This window comes from Leptinotarsa decemlineata, unplaced genomic scaffold (genome assembly GCF_025532065.1).
Source record: "Leptinotarsa decemlineata unplaced genomic scaffold, Ldec_3_MD MMD2_tig00026358_RagTag_RagTag, whole genome shotgun sequence".
Classification (NCBI taxonomy): domain Eukaryota; kingdom Metazoa; phylum Arthropoda; class Insecta; order Coleoptera; family Chrysomelidae; genus Leptinotarsa; species Leptinotarsa decemlineata.
In genome coordinates, this window is record NW_027412703.1 from 6,767,948 (window position 1) to 6,780,583 (window position 12,636).

General features: G+C 33.9%; 1 protein-coding gene across 4 annotated transcripts in view; it reads left to right on the plus strand.

The window, feature by feature from the left end:
• The window catches only part of LOC111510601 (uncharacterized), an 83,028-nt gene that overhangs the window by 45,650 nt on the left and 24,742 nt on the right, over positions 1–12,636 (plus strand). For all 4 annotated transcript variants that reach the window (XM_074184853.1, XM_074184856.1, XM_074184854.1 and 1 more), the window contains 3 exons: positions 1,895–2,040; positions 5,192–5,295; positions 10,797–11,016. In XM_074184853.1, coding sequence (XP_074040954.1) covers positions 1,895–2,040; positions 5,192–5,295; positions 10,797–11,016 — 470 coding nt within the window. The remainder of the gene's footprint in view (positions 1–1,894; positions 2,041–5,191; positions 5,296–10,796; positions 11,017–12,636) is intronic.

The window sequence follows — 12,636 nt, forward strand, 5'->3', positions numbered from 1 at the left end:
ACACAATCTAATATATAAAAGAGTATTGGTATAAAATGTTACTCACGTGGAACACCATCTTTCTCAACTACTTTTATATGAATCTTGAATTATACGAAAATCACTTTTTATTTCGCGACCGCAAAATTTAGATCTTTCCGATACAGGCTATGGCCTCTAAAAGCAGAAAAATAGAATGAACAAAAACGACTTAAGGCTAGCAGAATACTCCTGCTAAACTATGCAACTTCTCCCAAAACATCCATTCACAAGTAGAAGTCAGTACCAGTTCAAATAACAAGTCGTATTTTTATTATTGATTCAAAAAAATTACTACAAAAGGTAATGATCCGTACTCAAAATTATCAAAGTTGAAGGTGACCTATGTGACATTCTGTATGAAAATTGTATCAACATATTTTGGTAGCTCATTGACAGATCCTATAGCAAAGTGCAGATGTACTTTAAATATCCCTGTAAATAAACAATATAGCAAAAAATTAATTTTCGAAATTGTCGTTATTTTCCGTATATTTTCGTTACCAAAAAAACAAATAACATTTTTTGGTATCACTTATTAGTATTATAGAAATAGGTGACTCCTACTCACTTCCTATCTTTAACCATTTCCGAGATTCCCTGAATAGACTCGAATTTGAATTACTCTGTATTTGTAGAGTAGCGAGGGTGAGTGTAGACTCACAGCACTTAGGCCACATGTGACCCATTGTACATCCTCCCGAGGAGTTGTCCTCCTAGGTCATCGTCCATTATGTCCTTTTCAGGAAGGTGGACAGGTCACTAGGAGACATCTCCTTTATATTGGCAGGTGTAGGCCAAGACTCGCCCAACACACACTCTCTTTGGCAACCTTGAGGTGTCTTACGGCGGTCTTTGTGAAGGTTTTGGAAGGTACAGCGACATTACTGTCGTTGCGCGGCTTCTTCAACCTTCTTGGGATTCTCTCCGTGGAGGTGCTCAAGTAAGAGCGCTTCCTGCAGGGGCAGCCGGTTCCTTGCCTTTATTCACAGCGGAGCTCTTGGCGCCCGCCGCAGGAAGTGCCCTTGCTGTTGGAGGAGGCGGGTGCACTTATAGTTGCTGCCACTCCTGCCTCTATGGCTCTCTTTCTCCTTTTGGCCTCGGCGCCGCAAATGCGCTTACGCCTTGTCCTCTGTATCATATCAGGAGGTGATCTGCCATGTCCAGCCTCATTCCAAGTGGTAGATTGGGGTGGACATTTCTGTTCATCCCCAGCCACCGCCAGAAATTGAGGTGAGCATTTCTGTCCAGTCTCGGCATTGTTTTTGGTTTTTTCTGTGTCGGTTTTTTTGTTTGTTTCATTCATGTGTGTTCCCACGAGTAGCAGGGGAAGAGTTGATCACTCTGGTAGAGCCCCGCATCACCAGAGGAAGGCTGATTACAATGAAATTTCGCCCGTTTCCCCAAGGGGATCGTTCGTGACCGCTTATCACCCTGCGGCCATTCAGCTGTCGGCACGATTCCTTACACCTTACCTTAGGTAGGCTGGTCCACGGTGGCATGTTTCGCAAAGGCTTTTGGGGAGTTTTGGTTCCCCTCACCCTACTTATTTCTGCCACTGACCAGGAGTCTGGCGACCCCGTCCGTAAGGCTACATTAGCTCCCGGGACAGGGCTCCCAGTTCCCTGGTCGTTCCCATATCCGCCACCTGGGGACGCGCCCGATAGGTAGCCCAACCCACGGGGAATAGCTCTGTATTTTAAGGATATTCCAAATTAATAAAATATAATAAAAAAATATCCATAAAAAACTATACAAAAAATTAATTATTTGAAACTCACATTTGAATGATATAAATAGGATTCAAACAGATGAAATACTCGCTTGCTGATCACAATTGTATACGTATGTAAAATGTTCAATAATTCAATTTCAGAATATGTCAAAACATTAGCAGAGAAATATGATTTAGCCTTCACTCTCGGAAATAATCAGACCAAAGGACCTCACATAATATTGTACCTGAATAGCATTCAAAGAAAGGGCTGGAAGAAATCCTGTATACCTGAGGAGTTCATTGAGGTAAGAATAAAATCATAATATGAATAAGTTTCAGTTGATTTTAGCGTTTAGAGAGATATTTTTCTGATGACAAATATGATGATAATTTGGTTAAATTGAAAGAGTATATTTTTAGGAGAGATTAATTTTTGGGAAAGAAAGTTTTCGGCCGTCTACTTCTCCATCTTGTTACAAAAAAATGTGGGAATCTTCCAAAGAAACGAAGGAAGCAATTTTAAAAATAAACTTTATACAAAAATGTGTAGATCATGCAAAAAAGTATCTTTCAGACACAAACTGGAAGAAAAAGCCCTTTCGAAACATTTATTTTTATATAAACATTAAATTTCACGAAAGAAAAATACTTTCGAAACACATACTTTTATATAAACGCTGAATTATACGAAAAACACTTATCTGCATTCCGTTTGTATTCCAAATATTTGTAATGGGATCGAATCAGATATCATTCACAGTATTCCTACATGAAAGGAGTAAAATTTCACTTACATGGAACACTGTCATCCTCACTGCTAGACATCCGATGTTTCGCCATAAGACACTTGCCTTGTCGGCTCTTTAGTAGCAAATACGGATAACATTATAATAAAAAACACTCAATTCATTCATAATTACAACTTGGAGCGAACAACAAAGTGTCACTCCATCTAGTGGATATCCAAAATGTGCCCGATTCCTCTAAATAAGGAAGAAAAATTTTCTTATTTGTCAGTGGGCTATGCTTGAAGACTGGCAGTAACCAAATCTAAAGAAATGAACTGTAAACGTTCAAGCCAGTCTCGGATATACCTACACAGTAGGTAGAATGGACTGACACCTATTAAAAAACAATTACTACTAATGAAAATTGCTGTTTTGAAAAGGCTTTTTTTTTCAGTTTGTGTCTGAAACTTACTTCATTGCATGATCTACACATCTTTGTATAGAGTTAATTTTCAGTATTGAGTGCTTCCTTCTTTTCTTTGGTAGATTTCCATATTTTTTGTATCGGGATGGAGAAGTAGGAGGCCAAAAACCTTCTTTCCCAATGATTTGGTTTATCTAAAAATTTAGATAAGAGCTACTTATATGTTTCATTACTAATAGTTGTTAATATACCGGTCTGAAATTTTAGTATACCAGGTTAGTAAAAAAATATCATCTTGATCAAGAAATGTTGCAGTTGTGCAATTTATGAATAGTATGAACATTCTGCACAGTGAAGAGAAGCCGCTGTACAGCATATTTCAAAAATCTTATAGTTATTGTAATAACAAATCTTTTGATTTACTAGTTTACTGTAAAATGTTTTTATCAAATGATAAATTTACAGATTACCAAGATATGGTACCTGAAACATCAGAATGGACATCTCGGTAAATTTTTGATACACTATTGTGCATCAGCCCGGACGGGGAGTACCTCATTGTAAACATCCTAGCTCATTTTTTGTATGTTATTAGAATCAGTTGGGATTTTATGATTTATTTTATTTATTTATTTATTTATTCATCCAAACAGACTGATTAGCCTAATTACATGGATATAACAAAAAAAAAAAAAAAATTTTAGTTCAATACTAATACATATACAATAAAATTAATACTAAAAATAGCAACATAATGTTTACACAACCTTAACTGCCAATATACCAGAATGACAGGGAGACGTTATTCAGAAATACTAACCAAATAATTTAATATCAATTGGCGAAAACTGTTTTGCGATAAAGTCCAGTCCAATGATATTAAAACACCTGTTTGATTAGCCAATCGGAGCATGTATACAAGAGAAGATCTAGATCCATATAAATTTACAGGATAGTTAAATTCAAATGATGAACGCGTGCGTCGCAGCGGTACATTAAAAGGTATTAACGATAGAATTTCCGGACAATTTATTCTATTGTTTAAGATTTTATACAAAAATATCATAATATTCAAACAACGTCTTTGCTGTAGAGATAATATTTTAAATTCTGCTCTAAGTGTTGATGTTCGCACCGTTCTATAATCCGGCCATTTATGATATTTTTTGAAATACAGATATCTCAGCAATTTATTTTGCACTTTTTCTATATCACCTAATAGCGTTGCATTCTCGTTTGACCAAACTTCGGATGCATACTCAAGTTTGGGCCGAACTAAGGTATAATAAAGTAATTTAATAGTTTTAATACTGTTGAAATGTCTACTTTCTCAAATTATATATCCTAACATTCGATTAGCAGATTTGATGACATTGTAGATATGGTTGGCAAAGGAAAATGTGTTATTATAGGTTACCCCAAATCTTTAACTTCCTCTACACGCTCCAATGCTTCATTGTCCATTGTGTAATCAAAAATAACTGGGTGCTTGATCCTATGTATAGTTAAGACATGGCATTTATTTATGTTGAATGAAAGTTTGTTGTCGTTACTCCATTTCACTATATTGTTTACACATCTTTCTGTAGGAGTATACAGTCCCTCACCGTTTTTACATTTTTAAAAACTCTAAAATCGTCTGCGAAAAGCAAACCGGATGAATAATTCAGCACTGAAGATAGATCATTAATAAACAATGAAAACAATAGAGGCCCCAAATTAGAGCCTTGTGGGACTCCGGAAGTTATAGGAAACTTTGACGATATGATGAAAGAAGACACAGTCATGAAGCAAAAATGTAGCCTGAATGCATAATAAGAATTGTTTATGAAATTTAGTTTACTTTGTAAATTTTCATATTTTCAATTGATTTAACTCTCGAACTGCCGACGCCGAAAAAAAGAAAAACCAATTTAGACTTCCCCGAGAGTGTGTGTGTGTGTGCCTGTGCGCGTGTGTGCGCGCGTGTGCGTGCGTGCGTGCGTGTGCGTGTGTGTGTGTGCGTGCGTGCGTGCGTGCGTGCGTGCGTGCGTGTATATATATATTTATTTTATTTTTTTACACATTTTATTAATTTACAACTTTGTGACATTATCTATTTCGTATAGTTTTATTTATTTTCAATATTGTACATTGACGTTTTCCTCTTTTTCATTTGTACTTCTGCTCCTGTGGTTATACAAATCAATCTGAGTAAATAAAGAGATTATTATATATATATATATATATATATATATATATATATATAATTCTTGAGTTGTCCCTTTTATAATATGATATGTTTGAACGTATATTTTATTTCAGATTCACCGTTCTGCAGGATGCTTCACAATGAAGACTCCTGAATTGGTTAACTTTTCCACAAGGCTTGATGACATCATGAAGGATATATTGAAAATCAGCAATGTGTAAGAATTTTTTCATACTTCTTGATAGGATATCATATAAAGTGTCTCGTGGTGGGTTGTAATGTTTTGCAAATATGCGAAAGAGTTCAATATGAGAACGTAGGGAAAAATTTAATATAATTTTTAAATATGATGAAATGTTTGCCAAGTCTGAATACCAATTTCTGCTACAAACATCGTTTCTACTTTCAGCTAGAACTTTCAGTGTGGCTATCACTCTGATATAACCCCTCAAGCCTAACAAAATATCGTTCTGCACATTCAAATTGGTCTAATTGATGGAGCTACTCACAGAAGAATACTGACTTTTTTGAAGAAGACCTTCTGACTTATTCAATTGAATATAATATAAAGGTATTTTCATGTTGTGAAGTTTGTAGTTACACAATTAGTGTGTGATGATACTTAAGTGTTCAGCGGTTGCAAAACATTTGCTGAAAATCATTATTTTTAACACGCTTTTATTAGCTTCACCTGTATGTATGTATGTTTGTATGTATGCATTTATGTGCGATGGTAGTGCGCACAACTCACGATCGGAAGGCCGTGGGTTCGATTTCCGCCTTGACCAGATATTTCTCTCGAGAGAATTTATCTGGTTGAAGCTGGGATGATTCTGCAACCGTGTTAGGAATCATACGTTAAAAGTTAAGCCTTCGTTAGTCCTTAGCTCGCACAAGTTTCTCAACTTCTGAGAGTTGTCGTTTGTATGGGGGCGATGGCTGATTAACGGAAAAACAGTTGAACAGGTTTTTTTTTCATACAGATGAAACGTATTCTAAAAACACTTCATTGTGTGATTTTCACTAGACAGTGAAAACGTACTAGGCACGTACTGAGGAGTGCCTAGAAGATGACAGTACAACCAGCTGTCGAAAGCGCTCGCAGATAATTAATGTGAAATTTAATATTGATACGTGGTAGTCTTCTACAATCCCGATGCCTCTCGTCAAGATATCGAAGTAGCTGGAGAGCGAATTATGCTGGCCCTGTAAGGTCAATTCGATACTAATTCAACATCAGACCAGTGTCGTGTTTCTCCTTTTTTAAGTATGATTGCGAAATCAAAGACTGCGATCAACTTAGCAACTTTACGTCCAACAACAATAGCAACACATTTACACTCATTTAGGACGTATTACCTAGTTCAGTTTTGGATTGGTAATTATAATTTGAATCCGGAAGATTGGGGTTGTTTCAAATTTGAAACAATGTTCCTGCCGATAAAAACAACGGAAAAACTGGCGCCTGACGACTTACTTAAGCTGGTTAATTGTGCCTGCATAAAAGAGTGTAATAATCGATGTAGATGTAAAAAAGCTGGGCTTCCTTGCTCATCTTTATGCAAAAATTGTAAAGGTGAAACATGTTCTAACAGTACAAGGCCATCACTTGATGATGACAATGATGATACTGATATCATGATCGGTCGATTAAATGCTATCGATAGTAATCCCGATGGAAATGAAGACGACCTTAATGATTATCAAGATTTTCCAGTAGGAGTTCAAGAATACTGTGAACCGATACTTGAAGAAGTCGAAGAGGAGGAGGTTCAAGGAACATCACGACAAGATATAGAAGAAACCACAGCCACCGCCACTAAAACGATCTAAAAGATTACAAAAAAAATAATAAAAATTATAAAACAACTTATAACTGTACCAAACATGATTTAATAAATTTTAAAAATAACTTTCAGTATGTTTTTGATTTAGTAAATTCCCTGAAAACTTGAAAAAAAAATTTTTTTCAATAAATAACGATCAATAATTAGATAAATAATAGGACTACAACTTTAGTAAAAGGTTCAAATTGTTAATAAATTCACAATGAACAAAGACTTGAAGCATTTTTGTCATAACTGAAATAGTTTGAAAGTTATTATAATTATAAAAGCGAAGGAGCGAATGAAAAAGACAAGTATCAAGGTTTCACAATAGTTTTATAAAAAATAGAATAAATAAAAAAAAACACACATAGTTACTTTTATTATAGAACAAAGTATGAAAAAAAATTGTTTATAACAAATTTTTTTTTAATGAACAATTAAAAAAAGAATAAAAAAAGTTTTTTCAAAACCTTAAAGAACAATAGAATTTATGATAAAAAAAACGGTTCCTTAATTTTAATATTTAGTTGCAAAAAATGATTGTTAATTAACAAACGCATTTTTTAGCAACAAAGAAATTTTTTTAAGAATAAATTTTTTTTTCTGAAAATCATGATTTTTTTCAATTAACATAATGCAAAAAAAATTTTCGAATTGCTTATAAACAATGTATTTGTTTATAATACATTTATTAACAATAGCTGTAAAAATAAAAAAAAATCATTAATGGGTTTTCAGCCATGGACATTGAAACAATAAAATTAAAAAAAAAACTCTAATGTATTTTTTATAAAATTATAATTATCAATTGTTAATAAAAAAATAGAAAATAACAATTTTTCTATTTTGGTAATCGAATGACACCTTGGTCGTAATTTTTGGACAGGGCTGAAAAATGTCACCAAAAAGAGCTAAATCGAGTACATGTGAACCAGACTACATGTGTAGTGAGGTTGGACGATGTTTTGTGTATTTCAAGGAGTGAATTGTAAATGTATAGGGACGAAAGAGTCATGATTCTGAGTTTGATGAATAAAGGTCTACACGTATTTCTACACCCTAGATTACCTAATATTCTTATTGCATTTTTTTGTTGAATGAAAATAACATTAGCAGCCGAGGATTTTCCCCACAGTAAAATGGCGTAACCCATATGAGACTGAAACAGTGAGAAATAAACTGTTCTCAAAGTTTCGTAGTTTGAAATATGCCTGAGCTGTCGCAGAAGAAATAATATGCTCGACAGTTTATATTTTAATTGATCAATATGAGCATTCCAATTCAGTTTAGAGTCTAAAGTTACACCAAGTAGCTTCACATTCTGGTCTAGTTGTTCACACTGACAGGTCGTTACGAGTAGCCTCTAAGACTTGTCCTCATTAAGTTTCAGATTCTGGGCTCTAAACCATGTTTCAACTTTTTCTTCAACTTCTTTAGATCGATCTAATAAGACGTGATTATCTGGATTTGAACATATAAATGACGTATCATCGGCAAAAAGAACACATTTGAAGGGAGTTATGAAGTTACTTAGCTCATTAACATAAATAATAAATAAAAGTGACCCCAGGACAGATCCTTGGGGTACACCATGATTCATTTCCTTAAAATCCGATGTACTATTATTGGAACGAACTGCCTGAAATCAATTTTTCAGGTACGATTCAAAAAGTGAAAATGCAACTCCTCTTATTCCATAAAAATATAATGTTTTCAATAGAATGTCATGATCGACACAGTCAAAGGCTTTCGAGAGGTCGCACAACGTGATAGCTGAATGATTCCGTTGTTCAAGGCTCTCGACTATGCCACTGATTATATCCATTACCGCTGCTGTGGTTGAGCCACCAGCTCGGTAATTGTTTATACATAGTTACTTTCCAAAATGCATGTATTCAAAAAAGGATCTTTCACTTATCAAGCATTTTCAGTATTCTGACACCCCGACCACTTGTACTAGTTTTTATCAAAAATGTACATACACGAACATATATTAAACGTGAATTCAAATAATAACAACTGCCTTCCGTAGACAATCTGCAGTATTGCTAAATTGATGGACGCAGCATTATTATTAAATTGAAATTCAAATATTCAAAACGAATATTTATGAGCGCCTCTGGCGGTATTCCTTCCAACTGAAAATATTCATTTTCATTCAAACTTCCTTGAATTCTGCGTCCGAATGTAATATCAATATGCAGCAATGTTTCCTGATTAGCTGTTGGAAAATGGTCCGAACGAAAGGGATGGTTCCGGTAACCAATCCTCCAACAGAAAAATGCGTTATATGAGGTAATGCAATGGAAGGAGATGGAAATTGAAAGATTGTACTGCTGCGTCCGATATACAGACGCAATAGTGCGGTGGACGCAGCATCAGATGTAAATTGCAAATTGATGGACGCATCATTGATAGAAAGATGTATATATATATATATATATATATATATATATATATATATATATATATATATATATATATATATATATATATATATATATATATATATATATATATATATATATATATATATATATATATATTTATATATATAAACAGATGTATGTTTGTTCGGGATCTGTATTTGACAGAATTATCGACATTATTCCTTGATCTATTCGCGGGTAGATGGCGCTGTACGTAACCACCTTGATATAATTCTAACTCACTTTACATGTATTTCTTCATTTGAAAAAAGTATTTTTTTTTTATTAACACTCGCGCCTGCTGCCTTGGGCTTGGAAGCTAATTTTCAGACTCCCTCTCCGGAATCGAGAAATATAGATAAAATAAATATAGTTCAAAAAGACTACGAATCTAAAAAATGAAAAATAAATATAGTTTGAAAAACTAAAAAACACGCTTTTGAAGAACATCGAACTAAACAGTTAAAATTTTTATTTTTTCAAATAAGCCTAATACAACAAGCGCCCGTCGCTTTTTTCACAATAATACTAGTATTTTTCATTCGTTATTGTTTTAAGCTTATTTCAAAAACAATATTTTTAACTTTTTAGTTCGATGTTCTTTAAATTGGAGTTTTAACTTTACTATATAATTCAGAAATAGTTGTGACATTTCTTTTAGATTTGTGATACACCTTTTGGAAATGAATATTACTGGAATTTTTTCCCAACACCAAACAATTATTTTAACACCTCGACACGTGTTTCGATCACCAAGTGATTATCTTCAAGAGGAAGATTAAACTAAATATACTTACAATGTTATCCTTATTCATACCATAGATATCTCTTCAAGGTACCTGCGTCTTGAGTGTCTTAGATTAAATTCACAACTTTTCAGTTGTAGGTATATCGAGACTGGCTTGAAAGTTTGAAGTTCATTTGGTTTAGATATATAATTTTGAGGTAGGTAGGTAGGTAAGTAATAAATTCGCTATAAGAAAATCAATCTTTGACATGGTGTCGTCAAAAATTTGCAGAGTTCAGAACTCGAAGCATCAATGGAAGATACGATGGGTCTCATCGATAGGGTGGTGTATGGTAACGAATAAAATCGCAGTGATACGGAAGTGTGTATCATTGATGATTTAGCTGTTGTAGAATGTATTTCTTGAGAGCTTTTTAGATTTGTGACTGACTAACTTGTTAACTTTCTGTTGTAATGTTGAAATTGGATCAGATCCTAAAATAGATTAATATTCATTTTCCGGGTTTCATTTCGTGTTCTGTGTTTCTGATCCTCAAAAGGATCATTTTCACGACGTTTATTGTATTAGTTTGAAAATGTATGGAAAGTTTTATTTCTCATTTTTCATGATGATCTCCTACCACGTAGTCACGGCTACATAAATCAATTCATATTAATCAAATTTCGTTTGATTTCCACCCATATTATTTTCTGACGTTCTTTTTTTTTTCAGGATGGTACACTCCATAATTTCAGATATAAAAAAGCATATATTTTTATTTCATGTGCTTTGTGAAGATATTGCTCAATTAGATGTCTTACAATCTTTGGCTACTGTCAGTGTGATGAGTGGATATGTACGTCCACATTTTGGAGGTTACACACGAGTAACACATTCTCAACACCCCTTATTGGATTTTTTATTACCCACTAAACCTGTGGCAAACTCTATTGTAAGTTTTTTAAATTCATTTTTTTATAATTCTAGAAATGCTGAAAAACAGTATCCACAATATATAGTGTAAGTTCAAAGTAGACATCAGAATTTATCATTTTGAGAACTCAGATCAGAATTTTGTTCTCAGATTATGAATACCTTGTACATATTTTTTTCGTATCATGATATAATTGGTGGTGGGACCCAAATGTATAAATGTATTTGGAAATGCAGTAAAGAAATTCAAAGGGTATCTTCAGTTTTGTATATTCGAGATAATATAAAAACACCAATCATCATTTATTGTAGTATTTAGTTCAACAATACCTCTACTTGTTTTGGAGAGGACAGTAAGTGCGAAGTCATGAAAAGATGCCATAGCCTCGGTGATGTCATTCTGTTTGCGTGTTAGTAATTATTAGTGTCCGACCGAAAGTTCGGTTTCGGTCGAGTTTCGGCAAAAAACGAGTTTCGGTTTAGTTTCGGTTTCGGCGGCAAACCTGCTGAAACTACAACGAAACTGTACTCGGTCATGTTCGGCGCGTTGAATTTCATACATGCGACGGACATTTTGCCGCGTCCACGTGCCTGTTCATGTCGTGACTCATTTTGTGATTTACTTTGTTTATTACATAAATATTAAGCGCCTATTGTGATATAAGGTAACAACTTAAATGAGTAATTTTATGTTTAATATTTTTGAAAAACCATTAATAATATTCAAAAGAAGAATCTACACCTACTCAAATAAACACCTCACCTATTTTAAATATTTTTAAGGTGCAAATATTTTTTTTAATAAGGGTTTCTTATGTTGATTTGTTAATTATTAATAAGTGAAATTGTCGAGGACTGCGTAACGTTGTTATTCAAAGATAATAAAAAAATAAAGACTAACTGATTATAATAACGTTTTTTTATTTTTCCCTCAAAACATAATCCTTGTAAGGAAGTTTCGGTTTCGGCCGAAATTGAGACCGTTGCCGAAATTAGGTTTCGGTCGTAAAAACCAGTTTCGGTCGGACACTAGTAATTATAGTTGTCAAAACTATACAGATCAACAATATTCTTTGTGAAAGGTTGATGATCTACAGTATATTGTGCTAGTTAACATATTGCCAAGAAAACGAAAATATTAATCTTGAAATAACCATTAGAAAAAGGGATACAAGGCATAGATTTTGAATCGTCCTCAAGCACAGCATACACATTCAAATTATAGAAGAAATATCTTAGAAGTTAACCGCCTGATTGGGGACCCAATCATCACAAGTAACCAAATGAGTCTGGAACATCAAAATCAAATCGTGGACTTGTCTATAGCCTGTCGATATTTTCACGGAAAGTGTTCGACTGACTCAAGTCAGGTTAAATCACAAAAGAGTGTCGGAAGTATGCAGCAAACTAAAGATACCTCTAGATTCAGAGATTTGAATAAAAAAAAATCGCCACTTTCGCACTGCTCTCATAGCGTCTTAATATTTTACTGATGCAGTACTTATGCCTCTACAGATGAATAAGAATAAGTAAAAATTTAAAAAGACATACATAGTTCAGTTCCGCTGACCTTTTGTCATTACTGTAACAAAATGAGTCTCGTTTAAGAAATGGCGATGCCGACTTCCCTTATAAAGAC